Raw genomic sequence first — 21,368 nt, 5'->3', positions numbered from 1 at the left:
GCAGGCCACTGTGCATCCAAGTTTCATGTGAGATAGCCTACCAGTACAGCCCACGCTAGTGTGGGTAGTGTGGTAAATGAGCACAAAGATTCTGCATGCCAGTGAAAGCTGGGTTTGTGTTAGGAGGGAATAAGTTAATAACAATTATATGTGATACATTCTGAAGTGTGGGGGATTTTAAGTGGAAATCCTAACCAACCTCAGACCCTCCTCTAAACTGCTTGTCAAACGCTAAATGACTTAAATTGCCCTCTCAGACCTCCTCCTAGACCAAATTAAGTACCCAGTTGCCTTTCAAAGAAATCAAACATACGTTGTACATGACCCAGATTAAATCACTGACTACTGTATTTTATGCTCTCACCCACCCTCAACTACAAGCAATCAGATGACATACACATACACCAGCAATCAGCTGAAATGTTTTGTTGTGGAACTCCACTTGTTATCTCTTATTGATAAACACAAGATTTCCATATACTGGTGTGACAGGAATACAAATTACCGTACATCCAAATGCAATTCTTAAGAACTGATGAAAGACTTGCAAAGTCAAATATATCTGCATATTTCCCTTTCACACTTTTTATATATTCTGTCATTGTTCAGTTCAGTAATCTGCTGTGCACTTGTTTCCTGATTGTGTTCAGTTGGATGGGTTCTTGCCCTGTCTTCTCCAGCATTGCATCAGTCCATAACTCAAATAAACACACAGGCAAACATAGTGATGTTAAATTCTAGAGAATAACCTTTTGAAGAATATTCTCAATTAATGAGAATATTAGAGAATTTCCATTTAAAATAGGAGAATATTCATTTTAATGCATTGGAAATGATATTAGTTAATATACATGTTTATTTATGGGTAAACTTGTTCAGATGGCAAACAAAAACTGTACAGATACTTTTATTTAATGGGGCAATGCGGTGAATTCATATTCTTTGATAAATAAAAATATAGAAATGTCAGCTGTTTAAATCAAGGCCACTTCACATGCTGTTACACATAATTGTATAGGTACTTTAAGTGTATAAAGCATTAAAGCTACTTTATGTAAAAAACAAAACAAAACACTGTATGACCAAGGGTATAGAATTGCTAAGAATAAGGTCACACCAAAATATAAAAAAGGCCATTACATATACAGTGGTACCTCGGGTTAAGTACTTAATTCATTCTGGAGGTCCATACTTAACCTGAAACTGTTCTTAACCTGAAGCACCACTTTAGCTAATGGGGCCTCCAGCTTCTGCTGCGCCGCCGGAGCACAATTTCTGTTCTCATCCTGAAGCAAAGTTCTTAACCTGAAGCACTATTTCTGGGTTAGCGGAGTCTGTAACCTGAAGTGTATGTAACCTGAGGTACCACTGTAGTTGAAATACATACGAATTCAAATGTTCATGAAATTAAATGAATAGCATTTTTAAAACTAAAATAAAAAATTAAAAATTCTGTAGCTCACATTTCAGAACTGCCAATGATGAGTGACACAATGCCCAGTAATGTAACTCATTTTTCATTACTTACACTGGCAATATCACAGCTTGACTTATTATTTACTAGATTTTTTTTAATGTGGGTTGTAAAACTGGTTCTTACATTTGAATTTACAGTTTGTGGAGAATATTCTCTGGATAATTTTCTAGCAGAGAATATTCTCAAGAATATTCTCATTCTCAAGAATATTCTCACCTCACATCACTAGGCACACACCAGCTATAGCGCTAATAACAAATTCAATTCCTTCAGCAGTTCCTGCAATGACAGTGTCCTGGTTTGGTGGAGGAGGGCCACTGTCAATGCTCTCACAATAGCCTTCATCTACACATGAATGGCACATTCTAGCATTCCCCTTAATATACATCATGCTCTTGCCACAAGGAGTCCTATCTCTCACTGCTCCAATATCAGGTTTAGACAGTGAGGAGGGGCCCAGCCAGAAACACAATGACAATATTGGTAGTTGTTGCATATTCCCCTATAATGGAACTTTGTGACATTACAATCATATTTCAAGAGGGACCACCCTCTTGCACTCGACATTATTACACATCATGTTCTTGCCACAAGGAGTCCCATCCCTCACTGCTCCAGTATCAGGTATACCCTTCCACTGTGGTAGTCTGTTCCCCAGCAGTTCTCATTGCCAATAAGTGTATTAACTATGGTGCCACATTCTGCATGATATGGTCCATTATTTCATGCACATCTGTTTGGCACATTCAATGCATTGTTCAATTCTGTGATTTAGTCTGGACTTTCTTCTTTTTTAATATCTTGCTCATGCTTTCTTTCTCTCAATCTGACAAACATTTCTCTCAAGTGCTTCCTGAAATAAATACCCAGAACAACAAGAACACAAAAAACAAATATAATTACTCCTATAATTGCTGCTGTGCTGGAATTAGGGCTAAAAATATTCTGTGGTGGAGGGGGTCCACTATCAATGCTGCCACCATAGCCTTCACTGAGACAATCTGGAGGAGCCCAGCCATAATCACAATGGCAATGTTTGTAAGTGTTGCATATACCCCTATAGTGGCACTTTTTGAAATGACAATCAAAGTTCAAGAGGGATACACTCTTGCACTGCCTATTAATGCAAATCATATCAGTGCCACAAGGAGTCCCATCTCTCACTGCTCCAATATCGAGTATTTGTATCCCACTGTGGTAGTCAGTACCCCAGCATTGTCTATCTCCAGATTGTGTTTGAATTATAGTGTTATGCTCCTCTAAAGAAGGTAATTCGTCAATATTATTACATTGGATTCGACCACACAGGAGATTCGTAGCATTACATTTCTTATAAATTCCATGTCTAAGGCCGCAGTTGCCAAAGCGATCCCCTCGACCATTCAGTTCATTGAAGCAAGCCTTTGAAGCAGCTGTTGCTTTCTTGCCAAAGATGATTTTGCACTGCTCGCTGTGAGTTGTGCAATTTCCATGATAGCAGTATACACCATCACTACACGGGGTGCCATCTTGTACATGAACATCTTTAGGACACCACTCTGAAGTCCCGTTGCAATACTCGGGGAGATCACAACTGCTGACCTCTTGTCTGCAGACATAATGAGCTGGAAGATACTGACACTCAGCACAACACCGTCCAAAAGCACAAGTGGCACCTGGGCGCAGCATGCAGTTAGACTGGCAACATGGATCCAACTTGCATTGATCTGGTGAACCACAGTCACATTGCTCTCCATCTTCCACTACTTTGTTACCACAGTGTTTGAGTTTATACATTTTATCAGGCTCTGGTGGGATTAACAAACATGGAGTGTTCCTTAGCTCAAAATAATCCTGATAACTGCAGTTGCTAAACTTATCAGTGTTTGCCTGAGCTGCAGCCATAATGCAGGCATGTCGTTCACAAGTACAGTATTTTGAATCATGTTGCATGCCAAGATTATGTCCTAATTCATGAGTAAATGTATTAGAAAAATCAGACAAACTATAACCAACATATGATTCAACACCACATGCCCGGTCAGTCCAACAGATTGTTCCTAAATATGATAATCCTCGCGTACGTCCAAAGCCCTTATATACAAAGAAATGAGCAGCATCATTCTCTAGATGTTTATTTAGGGTGTTTGTTCTCCAGTCATTGAAATTGGAAAGCAGGGTGTAAATGTCGTTATCAATCACAATGAGGTTCTTTTCTGACCAAATCTCCAATCCAACAAGAGTCACAACGACACCAAGTGGCTCATATAATGAATTAGCAACATGAATGACATCTAGAACTCGCATAGCAGCAACAGTTTCATTTCTATCAATTCTCACATATCTTTCGTAATCCACAACAATTGCAACCTCTGCGTAACGGGTGTGTGTCCACCAACCTCCTTCTGGAGCACCCCTAGCCACTATATTCTCTGTTTTTTGGATCATGGTCTCTTGATGCCTTTGCTCTTCTTCTGTTAACCCACATGTCATACGTGCAGCACCCTCTATTTCTTCCAACCTATACATCACATGTTGAGAAGTAGATCTCTGCACAGGCTGAATTTCATAGGTGTCATTTTCTAAATGCAGCAGACCCCTGAGGCCCCCTGAACAAGTGCTGAGGGTGACCCATGAGGAAGGCTTGTCTTGTACAAAGCCACGGTAGAAGCAGTCATCTCTGATGAAAGGATAGTCCACCTGGAGGTCTCCCTCCTTACTGTAAGTGAAGACAGGGAGGTGTTTAGGGACAAAGCCCCTGTTCTGCTTGAGATGCACTATATGGCCTTTCCCCTCAATCTGCAGTAGGTAGGTGACATCATGATGTTCTTGTCCATACCTAGGGACTAGTTTTCTTGGGATGGTCACCTCGTAAGAGGCATACATAAAGCCTTGTGGTGGTTTCTGACCTGCAGTCTCACACAAAACATTCAACAAGATCAGCACCAGTTGCCATGTGTGGTGGTTAGTCATTTTCTCTGACTGGGAAAGCAACCTCCAGAGCATCCTGCTTTGGCTTCTTATCCCAGCCCCCAAAGCTTCCCACAGTTGAGAGCAGACCAGAAAGATGAGAAGGTGGTTGTTTATGAGACCATCAAAGAAAGGGATGGTTCTGTCCATAGCAACAGTCATTGCAGTTACCTTTAGAATGTAGGTGGAGCTTGGAGAATCAGAGAAGGAATAGAATGGAGAATGGGGAAGCACATGGTGGAAAGGGAAAGACGTTGCAGAGATGGCTGGGTGAAAGGGACACAGGAAGAAATGGGTGCTCACTCTTTTCAGGTGGGCAGCAGTTGCAGCCCCTCACTCTCTGCTGCCATCCTGGCTGTCAACTCATGCATGTTTGTCAAGTGTTTTGGGAATTCCCCAGCCAGCATGTTCTCAGGGTGGAACTTCTCTTCTTAACCCCAGCTTCAAAGGGGCCAATCAGAGGCCCCACCAGTTGGGCAGTGCCTTGCTGGCTAGCCAAACATTGGCTTCTGCCATGCCTGCACCAGGCAGCAACACCTTAAAAGAGCTCTCTGCACTTGCCTTCTACAGCATTGTCGGCCAAAGAGCAATCTTACCCTTCCTCCCTTATATTTAATTGTTTTTTACATATGTAGGTCAATGTCCTATAATGTTTAACCATATTTCACTTTTCAGGTTGCTGCTTTAACCGTGCTTTATTCCTTAGGTTGCATTCCGTCTAACTGATTTTGATTCCTTATGCCTTCCTTGCTATGGTTGCTAGGCGGGAAGGAATTTGCCTGCAGATGAACTGGACCGTCTTGAGGTTTTGCACTGGGTGGAATCCAATTCTTCAGGTTTTGGGTAAAGTGGTGTATCACCCTGTCCTGACCCAGGAACATATTCCAGGTTACCCATTAGACAGATCTCAGTGGATGTATCTGTCCAGAAGCCAAGAATGAGACTGATGGGCCATAGAGCTTTCAGTGGTGACCCTAGATCAGCAACTTGGTGAGGCCATAATCTTTGGCACTACCCTGAAAATGTTCCAGCACCTCTGGCAGAAGGCTTCCCAGAGTGGCTGGGGCAACCTAGTCCAAACGGGCAGGGTACAAATAATAAATTATTATTTTTTATTATTATTTATTATAAGGCTGGAATGGATATACACCCAATGCCTGAGCCAAAATTCCACCTATACCTGTGATCAATAAAGTTGTGGCCATTTTTAATCCAAACCACTGTCTGTGCACGTTTGGTCTATTACATCTCAATTTGGTCACATGCTGGGAGGGGAGGCATTGCGACTGGGACTGCAAATTAAGTGCAATGGGAAGTTGAGAAGCAAAGGACCAAGAAATGGAAGAGAGTCCAATAAACTGACAGTAGAAACATAGGCATGTAGGTCATGCAGGATTTGGGGTATGCACATAGCATGTATTTGATGGGGACCTCCATTTTCACTATTTACTAACATTCTGAAAGTAGATGGGAATATGCAGATATAACCCTTATGTCAGTAACTAGGAATTATTTTCCTATTGCATTTAGAACTAGGTCAAACCCTCATTCCGTAAAATCTAGAATCCCACAAAAGATGTTTGAATAGCAGTTCTTCCATCTCCACTCCAAATGACCATATTTATTCAGCTTAGCAAACCACATTAACAAGAGACTGGTAAAATAGACAAAACCATAAAGTTATCCCAAAGTTCAAAACTGCCCACCTCCTCCCAAGGTTTCAGTGTAATCCTTTGACTTTGTTTGTTCATGGTTGATTCAAGGATGCAGTCATGATGTGGGGTCCATTGTAATTTGCAAGAAGATGCATAAACTTGATAGTGTTGTAATATAATATCTCCAGTATGTTAATCTGGGTGCATTGCAAATACTTTAGGCAATCAGTGACGGGTGCAGATTTGTATTCCAACCAGCAAGCAGCAGCAAATCATTCCTGTAGCAACTTCTGGTCTTTGCACCTTCAGCCAATTGTAAATGCAGGTGAGATCCCAGATGTCGATGTGACTCAAACACGTTCCTTCTTGGTAGAGATTTCAGCCAGGAAGAAAGTGCCCACTTATAGTGATCTTGGCTGATAGTACTTACAGCACAGGTCTTTACTGCCGGAGTTAGCAGATCTCCAAGCTCTCGGCACATCAATAGTATATCTAACAGCAAGCAACAAATCTTCATTTCACAAAGGAAGACCATTTTAATCTTCAGCAGAATTTAACCCTTGCACTGCCAGGGGCACTTGTGCTTAGGGTGAAATGAGCTCTTTTAAAACCTATTGGGGGTTTCTGGAGAGGAGGCAAAAGTGTCCCAAGCACTCATTTGTTGCTGAACATATATCAACAGTTAAAGTTAAGCATATGTTACAGCTCCACCAAACATGCAAATCAGCCTCCTTCACAGGGATGCATTTTGGGTTTCTTACAATAAGAGTGTGGTACCAGACTTAACCATTTGGCAGCATCTGTTTCTCTGTACACACAGGCGTAGGCTCTATCAGGAAAATGTGGGTTGCAAGGCACAGTAGTGGAAGTAATAACTATTGAAGTAATAACAAATTTAGGTTGCTATAGCTAATATTTGACAACTGGATTTATCAGTTTAGTGCTTTCAAATGTTTATTTGTCTATTATTTATATAAACATGTCTCTGAACAACAAACACTACAGATAAAATCACGGAAATTTTTTTAACTGTGCAGTCACCAGATCAAACAGGATAAACAATAAAAGACAGTGAGGAGGAGATACCATTGCCCAGAAATAGCCACAGCAGTGTGTGACCCAAGTAATATCTCACAATCAAAAAAACACCCTTAAAAAATTCACTAAACAGATCTTTGCAAACTGCCTGGAGTGTATAACAATTATACATTGTGAAGTTTCTCATACCACCACCTTTGCCATATGCCTTGCCTATACTGCAGTGCTCCAACATTATTCCTCCTCAACAGTGGGAAGCAACAGCATCCACACAGAGGAGACACTCTCATCTCCATAGGCAGGTAAGCTTTGTGTTGGTTGAAGCCAAGCATTCCACTCTATAAATATTGCCATTGCTGGCCTTACAGGAGCAACCCTCAAGGGCAGGAGGGAGTAGCAGGGAGATGTGAGAGAGGGAGAAATGGGGGTGGGTGGGTAAATTAAGCCTGTTAGGATGCCAGCCATGAGGGTTGCCTGTTGGACAAAACAGCAGGGGAAGGTTGGTCATATGGGTTGCTGAGAGAAGGTGGGTCAACAGGACTCTTTGGTACATGCATGACTATTGGTTCATGCAGTACTTCTCCTGGTTTGCTTAAGTGTACCTGAATTCAGGGCGAGCCTCCACCCTTTGCTACCCACCTGTCAAAATGGCCCACATGGGGGAGCTCAACATCTGACCCACTGATTATCATCACCTGTTCCCAACACAAGCAGTTCTACAAATAAGGCCTCCTCTTCCTCCAGCCCCTGAGTTTCCTGGCATCCATGATTGGGGCGCAGGAGTGAGAGAGGCAAATGGTCGATGATGTGTCAGATCGCTAAGTACTTATGGAATTCCCTGTTGTATTTGCAGTCTGCGTTTGAGATCTTGGAACTCTCTTTTCCTCCTGACTCAATCTTTTCTCTTCTTTTTTTGCAAGGCATGAAAAAGATGAGGTCATTTTCTTCCTGGTGCAGCTCAAAATTCCATATTCTGCTTCCCAACCCCATGCTCTATGGCAAGAATGGGGAACCTCCAGTTGTTGCTGGACTACAAATCCCAAAATCTTTAACTGGGGGTTGATCATCCAACACTATCTGGAGGGTGTCTCGTTCCCCATCACTGCCATATGGAGTGAGCCACTGGAGCAGGAATGCTGTCAGTTTGTGTTTGTGGCTGCCTTTATTGCATGGTCTGTCTCCTCCCTTTCACTGCTCATCTTTCCCTTCAATGTGTGTGGCTGAAGGATTAGCACCTCCCATCAGAACCACATCTTGATCCCTTATTCCATTGTCCCAGAGGGCTGTGTGAGCACTAAAATACCTGCCTGTAAGACTTACAGTAGTTGGGTCATTGCTGGCTCCAGCGTTGATAGATCGGGGATGCTATAGCATCATCTTATGTGTGTTATGATGCACAACGTGTATTGGGAAGAGGCATTCGCATAGCAGCAGTGCTTATGAAGGTTTCTGTGGGGAAATAATGATATTGGGAAATGTGGCTTTTGCTCAGTGTGCAGTTATCCATTCCAGAAAACAGATGTTTCCCTCGGTATTTAGTGGAACAACATTTCAGAGGATTAGACAGCCTTGATAAAAAGCAGGTTTCTTACCTGTTGATGAGTCCAAGATTTTCATAAACTGATTTGCTAAGGAGAGTAACTCCACAAAAGTAGTGAAATAATAATACTCAAAAGCTTTCAGACTCAAAGTTACATTTTTGTAAAATACTGCCTATTATTTTCTTTGTATATTTTTTATACAATGTGCATTGTTGACTTCCATGATTTATTGTGGGTTTTACTCCTGTTTAGATTCAGTTTGAAGGAATCTTGAACTCAGTCTTTTAAATGAGTTTCTCAGTCCATTTCCCTTAAACCAACACCAACAGAAGGAAAAGGATAGATACAATTCCTATAAAAATTCCTACTTTGTAGCCAATCCTGCGTGGTGGAGGGGGGCCACTGTCAATACTGCCACCATAGCCTTCATTGAGACAATCTGGAGGAGCCCAGCCATAATCACAATGACAATGTTTGTAGGTGTTGCATCTTCCTCGATTATGGCATTTTGTCACATTACAATCATATTTCAAGAGCGACACACTCTTGCACTCCCCATTAATACACATCATCCTCTTGCCACAAGGAGTCCCATCTCTCACTGCTCCAATATCAGGAATCTCCATTCCAATGTGGTAGTCCGTACCCCAGCATTTCCTATTGCCAATGGGTATTTGAAATATTGTGCTGTGTTTTTTCAAAGAAGGCAACTTAGTAATGTTATCACACTGAATTCGACCACACAAGCTATTGGTAGCATTACATTTCTTATAAGTGCCATGTCTAAGGCCACAGTTGCCAAAGCGATCACCTCGGGCATTCATCTCTTTGAAGCAAACCTCTGAAGCAGCTGTTGCTTTCTTGCCAAATATCATTCTGCACTGTCTGTCATGGGTTGTGCAATTCCCATGGTAACAGTATGCACCATCCCCGCATGGGGCACCATCTTGTACATACACATCTTCAGGACACCATTCTGAAGTCCCATTGCAGTATTCAGGAAGATCACAGCGGCCAACATTCTGTCTGCAAACAGAATGAACTGGACGATACTGACACTTAGCACAGCAAAGTCCAAAAGCACAAGTAGCAGCAGAACGCAGCATACAATTAGATCGGCAACATGGATCTGACTTACATTCACGTTTTGAACCACAGTCACATTGTTCTCCATTTTCCACTACTTTGTTGCCACAAGATGTGATTTTCTGCATTCTATAAGGGTCTGGTGGAATTAACAAGCAATGAGAGTTCCTTATTTTGTAGTAATCTTTATAACTGCAATTACTAAATTTATCAGCGTTAGCTTGATCTGCAGCCATAATGCAGGCATGTCGATCACAAGTACAGTATCTTCCATCATGTTGCATGCCAAGATTATGTCCTAATTCATGGGCAAATGTGTTAGAAATATGGAACAAACTGGAAGTCATATAGGATTCAACACCAGCTGCCCAAAGGGTACTACAAACTGTGCCTATGTATGCTAATCCAAGTGTACTTCCAAAACTCTTATATACAAATAAGTGAGCAGCATCATTCTTTATATGTTTAACTAGTGAGGCTGTTCTCCAACGTGAGAAACTCCTAAGTGTGTCATTTATACTGTTAGTAACTTGAATGAGGTTCCTTTCTGACCATATCTCCAGTGCAGATATAGACAATTCAACAGAAAATGGCTCATATAGTGCATTGGCAGTGTGGAGGACATCCAGAACTTGCATAACAATACGACTTTCATTTCTGCCAAACTTGACATATCGTTCATGTTCTACCACAATTGCAACCTCCACATACCTAGTGTGTCCCCACCAGCCTTCACCAGCAGCACTGTGGGTCAATATATTCCTTGTGGTTTGCATCATGGCCAGCTGATGGCTTTGCTCTTCTTCTGTTAACCCACACCTCATGCGGATAGCCCCATCCTTTTCTTCCAACCTATACACCACGTGTTGAGAAGCAGAAGATACCTGAACAGGTTCAATTTCATAGGTGTTATTTTCAAAGTGCAGCACACCCCTGAGCCACCCTGAACAAGTGCTGAGGGTAACCCAAGAGGAAGGCTTGCCTTGTACAAAGCCATAGTAGAAGCAGTCATCTTTGATGAAAGGATAGTCCATCTGGGGGTCCCCCTCCTTACTGTAAGTGATGACAGGGAGTTGTTTAGGAACAATACCCCTCTTTTGCTTCAGCTGCACCACATGACCCTGCCCCTCAATCTGCAGCAGGTAGGTGACATCACTGGGTTCTTGTTGTCCATAGCCATAGGTCAGTTTTCTAGGAGTGGTCACTTCATAAGAGGCATACCTATAACCCTTCGGTGGTGTCTGACCTGCAGCCTCAACCAGGGCATTCCGTAGTATCAGTATTAACAAGCTGGCAGAATTGCTGATCATATCCACCAAGAGACAAAAATTTCTGCTAAATTACTCTACTCCAGCTTCTTATACAGGGCAAGGAAGCCCTCTGTAGCTGCAGGTGGGCCTGTAGAAAGGCTGGAAGGAGACTGCATGTGGGATAAAGAAGGAGGATGATTCTGACCATAGCAACAGTGAGTAGAATCACTTTTTGGAATGTGGGCGGAGTTTGAAGTATCCATGATGGAACAGAATGGGAAAATAACAACAGAGGGTGTCTAGCAATGGTGGGAAATACTTTCTGGCTGGGAGACCACATTGGCCTGCCAATGGGGAGATATCAAATTTGACAGGTGAGTAGGGCTGCCCACCCATCAGTCACCTGGCATTATAGTGACATCGGGGGATGCTGCTGTGCTTTGAAGCCCTGAGTTGAAGGACTTTAAAGTGTGTGGCTGTTTGAAAGCTCTTTGCAAGCAGCCTCATGTTGCTGCATTAAACCTCTGGAATTTGGATGTTTAAAACAAAAGTGCAAGGCTGTTTGCTAAGGGCTTTGAAACAGCCCCATGCTGCTCTTTGAACCTCTGGTTTTCCAAAGTTCAAACAGCAGTGCAGAGGTGTTTGAATGTCTGGTTGTTATGTACATTAACCACTAAATTTACATTATCCCTGACATATACACAAAAAAGGCACGAAAAGAATGGCAAGAAAATGACAAATTTATTACGGGCAGGGGGAAATGCCAAATAAGTATCTTTAGGAAATACGTAGGTTTGAGTATCCTTTACTCTGCAATATTATTGTGTAAATACTTTTGTGAATTACAAGTTGGTTTACGAGAGATGATTTAAATATTTATGTTTATACTGCAATAACAAAAACAAATTGACAGATTTCTAAAATACATTGGGTGAAATTTTGGTACATTATTGCACCCCAAAGCAACCATTCATGTTTTGCGAGACAGACACGTGATGGGGCTGAGACTCACAGAGCTTTCATCCAAAATTTTCTAGAGAGAACTCTGTGAGATCCCTTCCTTTGTTTGCCTTGGCAGGAAGCTGTAGCACTATATACGTCCTTGCTGCCTAGGCATCTCTCTTTCTTCATTATGCCTCCAAGTTGACCACACATGCATGTCTGAGCTCTGCAGCTGACACACCATTTTGAAAATATTGTTATTATTGTTATTATTATTATTATTAATACACTGCCCATCTGACTAGTTTCCCCAGTCACTCTGGGTAGCTTTCAGCAAAATATAAAAACACCATAAAACATCAAAAACTAAAAGCTTTCCTATAGAGGGCTGCCTTCAGATGTCTTTTAAAAGTCAGATAGCTGTTTATCTGTTTGACATCTGATTGGAGGGCATGGCATAGGGTGGGCGCCACTACCAAAAAGACCCTCTGACTGGATTCCTATAGCTTCACTTCTTGCAGTGAGGGAACTGCCAGAAGGTCCTCGGAACTGGACCTATGTGTCCAAGCTGAACGTTGGGGGTGGAAATGCTCCTTCAGATGTACAGGGCTAAGGCCGTTTAGGGCTTTGAAGGTCAGCACCAACACTTTGATTTGTGCTTGGAAACGTACTGGGAGCCAATGTAGACAGTTTAGGACTGGTGTTATATGGTCCCGGCAGCTATTCCCAGTCACCAGTCTAGCTGACACATTATGGATTAGTTGTAGTTTCTGAGTCGGCTTCAATGGTAGCCCCACATAGAGCACCACAGGAGCCAACTCCTAGGGGCTGATGTCCCTACCCCCCCCCCAGTAAAATATTTGAGCGGGCTGGGACCCACCAAAGTTGATGGACATTGCCATTCAATTGATGTGTGGGTGTGTGCCGCATCATGTGATAAATTATGTGGGGCGTAGCTTACCTGCCCCCCCCCAATATTTTATTCAATTTGGCACCCCTGTAGAGCATATTGCAGTAATCCAAGTGGGAGATAATCAGAGCATGCACCACTGTGCTGGTCCAGGGGGGAGGTTACCATGGGGTGAGGTCCAGGACCTGAGTCGAGGGTCGGCAGACAGTCCTCCATGGGCGAAGTGGGGTCCACAGCAAGGAGCCGGGCAAGGACAGGAACTCTGGGGAAACAGGACTGGATGCTGGCCGAAACAGCTCTTCAATGACGTTGCTCCCGCAACCTGGGACCGGGCTGACTGGCCTTTATCTTCTCTGAGGCCAGGGGCGGTCCTGGCACCCAGGTGACCCGCCTCTCCTGGCCTTAAGGCGAGCACTCCTCCTGGGAGAAACCACTTCCCTCCGCCTCTCTGCCCTGAGCCTCTGCAGCTCAGGAGAGGCCGATGGGTTACTGAACCCAGGGGGAGACTCACTTTCCCCTGACAAGGCTGGGAGAGGCACACCTGTAGGCAATGCGTCCTCAATCGCCTCCGGAGACAGAGTGGATTCACCTGGTGTCTGCTCCTGAGGATCCGGCACAGGTGCAGGCGCTTCAGAATCAAGGCCCTGCCCCAGCTCAGCCGGCCCTGGAGGCGGGGACTCCTGTGCAGGCTGGGATTCCTCTGGTTCAGCCTCTGAATCAGATTCCCAGGCCATCACAACCACTCTGGCAAGGCAGAGTTACTTTTGTAAGTTAGATAATACAGTGGCACCTTGGTTTTTGAGCATCTCGGAAGCCGAACGTTTTGGTTTTTGAACGCCAAAAATCCGGAAGTAATTGCTTCCATTTTCGAATGCGCCTCAGAAGTAGAACAGCTTCTACTGCGTGTTTTTCAATTTTTCCAATTGAACTTGCAGCCAGCCCTTTGTGCCTCGGTTTTCAAACGTTTCGGAAGTCGAACGGTCTTCCGGAATGGATTACGTTTGAGAACCAAGGTACCACTGTAGTTATAAATCTGCCTTCATTTTGCTGGTGTAATTGCTTCAAGACCTAGATTATGCAAGTAAATATTACTTTTACTTCTTCACAAAACTGTGTGTGTGTGTGTGTGTGTGTGTGTGTGTGTGATTGTTACTTTAAAGGGGGTGAAAAGAGGTAATACTAGGGAAGGTCCCGTCTGCCTTAAAACATCCCAGATCATTGTTTCTAGAAGGTTAAATTGACCTTATCTTACCAAATTTAAAGCTGCAAAGGTGGTGGTGTTCTGCTGACCTCACTCAAGGAAGGATAAATACAGTAATATCTCCTGTCATAGTGCCTAAATCCATTCCTACAGAAAATTAAAGCTTTCTTCCTGATTTTGGAAAGACTTTTGGCATTATCAGCGCTATGTTCTAACCAACTAAGCTATTCAGCATTGCACCTTCCTTGTGCCATCTGACAGAGCTTTTACTAGAAGTGTGGAGCCTTTTATAGTTCAGCCTGAAGGAGGTGGCAAGAACTGACAGCAACTCACTGTGAATTGTTTGCAAAGCATTTTGATGATAAAATTGTTTGCATCTACCAAGATATCGACTCTGCTGTTACAGCATATGAACCTCAAGGGGTGTGCAGAGCACTGTCTAGTCCTGTTGTGTTGGATGAGTTTCAGTTAGTAAGGCTTGAGGAAGTGGACAAGTTGCTTGGATTGGTTAAGATAACCACTTGCACTCTGAGGCCTCACCCCTCTTGGCTAATAAAAACTAGCAGGAAGGGGACAACTGAATACCCCTTTTGGACTTTTGTGTGGAAATGATTTAGTTTTGAAGATTGGGAAAACACTGTCTGGCATACTAAGGAACAGCTGAATATTATCCTGCAATACAGCTGGATACCATCCTGGAGTGAATACTCTGAATAATCTTTATATTCATAATTCCGACCGCAATGAAAGGTAATCTGAACTTTCGTCTTGGCTCCATGATCTTCAAACAACTAATCCAGGACTCCCTCAAATCCTCTTAGGCGACTTTAATGCAAGAATAGGTCCCAACGACGATGATATAGTATCTCCCGCAGCACTCCTGGACACCCCCTGCAGCCCCCCTGGGGAAACAGATGCTCTCTTGATCCTATAACAAATGCGTCGGGGAGACTGATGGCCCAATTGGCCATGGAAAACGATCTCTGCATCGCGAATGGCAACATTACTCCCTTGTCCTCGCAGCAATTAACGTGTATCACTTCCCGGGGAACCAGTGTTGTCGACTACATTTTACTGACGCCGGAGCTATTCTCAATTTCTACAAAAATGGAAGTGGCTGAATATTTTGGTGGTGACCACCTTCCATTGACTCTATTGTTAAACCTAACAGAGCCACCTTCAGTCCCCTCAAACTATAGAACCATGGTACAAAGCCACCCTGTATACAAAACAAAGAAATGGACAAGCCTCAGCTCCTCTCTTGCCCTGGACATACAAAAATCACTGGATATATCTGCAGCTCCCTCTGATTCAATCCTGCCCGCTGATCAATACCGGAAATTACTTGATGCTTTCTCAACAATTTACACAACCACCACCTCGCCTACTCACCAACGCCTTTTCTCTGAATCGCCTTGGTTTGACAAGGAATGTAAAGCCCTAAGAAGGCGAATTAGGAAAATGGTCAGAATCATTAAATTTTCCAACGACCCACAAACCCGTGCAAAGCTCATAGATATTAAAAGGACATACAGAAACATGATTCATCGCAAGAAACAGCAGCACATCCTTGAGGCTTGGTCCACTCTTCGTTCGGCTGTAGAGAGGCATGACTCCCGCTCCTTCTGGCGCTTAGTTAGACCTTCGGCACCATTCAATCCAGCTACCCAGATTTCCGATGATGAATGGATTGCCTATTATTCAACCAGTTTCGCTTCTTCAAATCTTCTTACAGATCTCCCTCAGTCCCCGTCGGACCTCTGTTCCTGCTCTCTTAGCCCCACTTCCTCAATAAACTTTACCTCAACTCGCATTTTCAACATCATAATGTCAATGCGAAGGAATAAGGCCCCCGGCCCAGACATGGTCCCGTTGGACCTTTTCCTGACTGATCCTCTTTGGTGGAGCGAACACCTGACTCCTGTATTCACCGCTATCTCCTCCACCCTAGACATCCCCGACTCCTGGAGAGAAGCTATAATAGTTCCGATCTTCAAAGGCGGCCAGCCAAACATCCCTAGGAACTATCGCCCCATCAGTTTATTATCCATCCCGGGGAAAATATTTGCCGCTGTTTTATTGGAGGAACTTCTCTCATGGGTCCAGGAGAGGAACATTCTACCGCTGGAACAGATTGGTTTCCGAAAGTCAGCGTCAACCATGGACCACTGTCTAACTCTCTATCACCTTGCCAGTAAATACACTGCTCCAAGGCAAGGCCACCTATTTGCCGCTTTCATGGACCTGGAGGCCGCCTTTGATTCCATTCCTAGGCAGAGATTATGGTCCAAACTTGCCCATCTGGGAATTGATCCGCACCTCCTCTCCCTAATTATTTCCCTTTATTCAAACACCACAGCCCGCGTCCGAAGTGGTCCCAACGGCTCCCTCACTACTCCATTTCCAACGGCCAAGGGCGTCCGACAAGGTTGTCTCTTGGCCCCTTTATTGTTTAATCTCTATCTTCACGATGCAATTTCCACTTTGAAGCTAGCATCTAAGTATCCTCCTCACTTAGCAGGCCACCCCGTTGCTTCCCTTTTCTATGCTGATGATGCCGTCATCTTATCCAGAACAGTTGCGGACCTAGCAAATGCAGTTAATGCATTTATCGCCTATTGTAAGGCGGAAGCTCTTAACATTAATTATAAAAAATCGAAAGTCCTCCACTTCACTCGTTCCCGCAAACTCAAGTTGGAGCCGCTTAAGATCACAGGTGGCTACTTAGAAAAGGTAAAAGCCTTTAAATATCTAGGCATAATATTCACTTATAATCTCTCCTGGACCACCCATCTACAATCTGCCTTTCTCGCTGCAACCACGACTTCTAACGCCATTGTCCGATTTTACCACCAGAAGGGTGGCAAACATCTTCCAGCAGCAATTCAAATATTTAATGCCAAAGTTGTCCCTAAATTATTATATGGATGCGAAGTATGGACTACAGCAATATCAGGTAACTTGGATCGCCCACTTCATATGTTTCTGAGATCTCTTTCCGGCGTCCCGAGATGTGTCTCAGGTGCAGCCCTACGACTCGAGTTCGCCCAGCCCTCAATTGTTAAACGAGCATGGAGTCGAGCCATTTCCTACAGCCTCCACCTATTAGCATCGGATGCTCGAATTAGAGGTGGTTTTTCCAATCTGATCCTAAGAGACATTCATAATTCCCCTTGGAAAACCACAATTAACCTCAAATTCCGCTCTCTTCTCAATTTGAATTGTAAAACTGTTCTTAACTTAGAGTGTATCAGCCCGGCGGCCCTACCTTTAATCAAAAAGAAACTACAGCAACTTGACTTCTCTAACACAGCTTCCTATGCAAGAGGACCGTGTTCAGGCCTAGCCCTAGCTATTCCACCCCCTGAAGGGATCCCTCTATACTGCTTCACAATTTCTTCGGAGGCTAAGCGTAGGGCCTTTACCTGTGCCCGTCTCAACTGTTTTCCTACAGCAGTTCTGTCGGGTCGTTATTCCAGAGTTCCCATCGCAAACAGAACATGCACCTGTAATGACACGACCCTGGAGACTATGGAACATGTAATGCTCTTCTGTCCCAACTGGACAGATGAAAGATCTCGGTTTTTAACTCCCCTCGTGAATAAGCTTCATCTCCCAATCCAGCCTTGGATAGTGTCCCTCTTTTTGCAGGATTCTGATTGTTGGATTACCGAGATGACAGCTAACTTCCTGCTTAGTGTATGAAGAGGAAAGCGGCACTAACTTCTTCTTTAACACCACAGCTGCAGTCGATACGCCGCACAACCGAACGAAGTTCCAAGTAGCCTTATTGTACAAGGACAATCGAGTTAGGACATATCTGAGGAGCTGAAGGACCCTTTAACGGTCCTCCTCCAGCCTCAGCAGTTTTTTTTTCTTTTCTTTTGTTTTTTTTTAAGTAATCACCCAGGACAATATCTATCTTTACCTCCCCACCCCCATTTTATGTTGTTATTTCAATGTATATCGTGCTATGGCCTCACGGCTAATGCAATAAAAATCTATCTTTATTATTATTATATTCATAATTGACAGATGGCGAATCAGAAGTCCTTTTTATTTATTTCTCTTTTCTCTCTATTTTTTATGATCTTTATTTCTGTTATTTCTTTTCTGTCCACTTCACTCTTGCTTGTTTTGTTTTGTGACATCTTCTCTAGGTTAATGAGGGTTTGCACAGTAAGGTGACAGATGAATGGTGAAGGATCCTGTGTGAGAGGCAGGGAAGAGAAGATCTCCCAGAGTGGGAGGCTGGGAGAAGAAAGGGAAGCCCCCAGGTGAGAGCTGGGAAGGTCCACCCTTTTTGTGTGAGACAAGGGTAAAGATCTACCTCTGGTAGAGGGCTTTTTATTCCTCCCTTCTCTTTCTCTTTTCTTTTTCAATGTTTTCTTTTTTATTTAGTTTATATTTTATTGTATTGTATGCCGAAAGGTTTCAATAAAAAAGATAGAGAAAAAAGACTGAGGCACTGTTAGTAGGTGGTTCCCTAGACCAGATGGATGGGAGATCGCCTGCTCTTGATGGGATTATACTCCCTCTGAAGGTGCAGGTACGTATCTTGGGGGTACCTCTGGATCCTTTGCCGTCACTTGAGGCTCAGGTGGCCCTGGTGGCATGAAGTGCCTTCCATCAGTTTCAGCTGGTGGCCCAGCTATGCCCTTATCTGGACAGGTATAGCCTCACTTCTGTAGTCTATGCCTTGGTAACCTCTATGTTAGTTTAATATAATGAAATGCTTAAATATTCAAATATATATCTACATAACAGAGTCTGTTGATTCCCCTGTATCTGGCAAGTTGTCCATTGCTCTTTTCTGTGATTTGCTCCAGAATCCAAACTTATTAATTGTGCTGATGGACTCTTCCACTTAAATGTGAAAACTTCTATCTCAGTCTTTTCCGGAAATAAATACCTAGGCCAACACCAACAACAGTAGCAGAAATGACTAATCCAAGTACATCTGCAGTTCCTGCTCTGCTGGCACTACGATTCCAAATGTACCCTTGTGGAGCAGGCCCACTGTCAATGCTGCCACCGAGACCTTTGTTTAGACAGTCAGGAGGGGCCCAGCCAGAAACACAATGACAATGTTGGTAGTTGTTGCATATTCCCCTATAATGGCACTTTGTGACATTACATTCATTCCTCAAGAGGGATATACTCTTGCACTCCCCATTAATACACATCATGTTCTTGCCACAAGGGGTGCCACCTCTCACTGCCCCAGTATCCGCTATCTCCAGTCCACTGTGATAGTCTGTACTACAACACATCTTGTTTCTAATTTTCGTTTGAATTATGCTGCTGTGTTCCTTCAAAGAGGGTAATACACCAACATTTTCACAATGGATTCAGCCACACAGAATATTCTTAGCACTGCATTTCTTATAATTTCCATGTCTAAGGCCACAGTTGCCAAAACGATCACCTTGACCATTCATATGACTGAAGCAAGCCCTTGAAGCACCAGTTGTTGCCAAATATCATTTTACACTGCCCACTGTGAGCTGTGCAATTTCCATGATAGCAGTATACACCATCACTACACGGGGTGCCATCTTGTACATAAACATCTTCAGGACACCACTCTGAAGTTCCATTGCAGTACTCAGGGAGGTCACAGGGGCTACTCCTATCTCTGCAGACATAATGAGCTGGAAGATACTGACACTCAGCACAACACTGTCCAAAAGCACAAGTGGCACCTGGGCGCAGCATGTAATTAGACTGGCAACATGGATCCAACTTGCTTTGTACTGGAGAACCGCAGTCACATTGCTCTCCATCTTCCACTACCTTGTTGCCACAGTATGGAGATTTAAACATTTTATCAGAGACTGGTGGAATTGATAAACATGGATTGTTCCTTAGCTTGTAGTACTCATTGTAACTGCAATTGCTAAACTTATCAGAGTTTGTGTGAAATGCAGCCATAATGCATTCAGGCTGATCACATTTACAGTATTTTCCATCATGTTGCATGCCAAGATTATGTCCTAATTCATGAGTAAATATGACAGAAAATTCAAACAAACTAAAACCCATATTCAACACCAATTGCCATATATTGATTGCAAATTGTTCCAAGGAAAGCTTTTCCAGGTGTAAAGTCAAAATTCTTATTTATGAATAAATGAGAAGCATCATTTTGTATATGCCTAGTGAGTGATTCTCTTTTCCAGAGATTAAAATTCTCTAGTGTAATATCCATATCATTAACAACTTTTATGGGGTTCCTTGCTGACCATATATCCAGTGCAGCTATAGACAACTCAACAGCAAGTGGCTCATATAGTGAGTTTGAAGTGTGGATGACATCCAAAACTTCCATAGTAACATGACTTTCATTTCTGTTAAACTTGACATATAGTTGATGCTCTATCACAATTGAAAGCTTCACAAACCGGGTGTGTGCCCACCAGACTCCTGCAGCAGCACTTGGGGCTGCTGAATTCTTTGTATTTTGGATCAAGGCCAATTGATGACCCTGCTCTTCCTTTGGTAGCCCACACCTCATGTTAAAAGCATTCTCCTTTTCTTCCAACCTATACACCACGTGTTGAGAAGCAGCAGCAGGCGCCTGGATAGGTTCAACTTCATAGGTGTCATTTTCTAAGTGCAACAGACCCCCGAGGCCCCCTGAACAAGTGCTGAGGGTGACCCAGGAGGAAGGCTTGTCTTGTACAAAGCCACAGTAGAAGCAGTCGTCTCTGATGAAAGGATAGTCCGTCTGGAGGTCTCCCTCCTTACTGTAAGTGAAGACAGGGAGGTGTTTAGCAGTGAAGCCCCTCTTCTGCCTCAGATGCACAACATGGACCTTCCCCTCCGTCTACAGCAGGTATGTGACATCATGGGGTTCTTGTAGTCCATATCTGGGGGTCAGTTTCCTTCATAAGAAGCATATCTAAATCCATGTGGAGGTTTCTGACCTGCATTCTCACTCAAAACATTCCATGAGATCAGCAGCAGCAGCCAGGCAAGTTCATTAGTCATTTTGCCTGACGGGTGAATGAATTCACTAGAGCACTCCACTCTTGCATGTCATTCAACACAGGGAAGCTTCTTTTGAACCTCAAGCAAGTTGGGAAGCAAGAGAAATATGTCCGTAGCAACAGTCAGTATATTCACTTTTGGAATTTGGACAGAGCTTGGTTGAGCACAGAACTTAGTACAGTGGTACCTCAGGTTAAGTACTTAATTCGTTCCGGAGGTCCGTACTTAACCTGAAACTGTTCTTAACCTGAAGCACCACTTTAGCTAATGGGGCCTCCTGCTGCTGCCGCGCCGCCGGAGCACAATTTCTGTTCTCATCCTGAAGC

General features: G+C 43.5%; 2 protein-coding genes and 2 pseudogenes across 6 annotated transcripts in view; all 4 read right to left on the bottom strand.

Annotated features, from left to right (window-relative positions):
* The window catches only part of LOC308572643 (uncharacterized protein), a gene marked incomplete at its 5' end in the record, with an annotated part of 82,741 nt that overhangs the window by 3,965 nt on the left and 57,408 nt on the right, over window positions 1-21,368 (bottom strand). The gene's annotated exons all lie outside the window — the stretch shown is intronic.
* LOC308582758 (disintegrin and metalloproteinase domain-containing protein 20-like) lies at window positions 681-12,200 on the bottom strand. 3 transcript variants are annotated; one of them, XR_014005839.1, is made up of 3 exons: window positions 9,205-12,200; window positions 1,694-2,028; window positions 681-698 (listed from the first exon to the last, which is right to left on the bottom strand). XR_014005839.1 is itself a non-coding variant. In XM_081186184.1 (2 exons), the coding sequence occupies exons 1-2, from the start codon at window positions 11,054-11,056 to the stop codon at window positions 1,895-1,897; spliced, it is 1,986 nt and encodes a 661-aa protein (XP_081042310.1). In that variant the 5' UTR covers window positions 11,057-12,200; the 3' UTR covers window positions 1,380-1,894. The 3 variants fall into 3 exon arrangements, 2 of the variants coding, with proteins under 2 accessions (XP_081042310.1, XP_081042309.1); XM_081186184.1 differs by lacking the exon at window positions 681-698 and having other exon boundaries at window positions 1,380-2,028; XM_081186183.1 differs by lacking the exons at window positions 681-698; window positions 1,694-2,028 and having other exon boundaries at window positions 8,870-12,200.
* On the bottom strand, window positions 1,962-4,588 carry LOC308582702 (disintegrin and metalloproteinase domain-containing protein 20 pseudogene; annotated as a pseudogene). The gene has a single exon. The product of its transcript is annotated as a disintegrin and metalloproteinase domain-containing protein 20 pseudogene (transcript).
* Window positions 19,318-21,362, bottom strand: LOC308582785 (disintegrin and metalloproteinase domain-containing protein 20 pseudogene; annotated as a pseudogene). Its single transcript has one exon. The product of its transcript is annotated as a disintegrin and metalloproteinase domain-containing protein 20 pseudogene (transcript).

This window comes from Podarcis bocagei, assembly GCF_964188305.1.
Source record: "Podarcis bocagei genome assembly, chromosome: 1".
In the NCBI taxonomy this organism is placed as follows: Eukaryota; Metazoa; Chordata; class Lepidosauria; order Squamata; family Lacertidae; genus Podarcis; species Podarcis bocagei.
The sequence above is the reverse complement of the archived record's forward strand: the minus strand, read 5'-3'. Positions and strand labels throughout refer to the sequence as shown.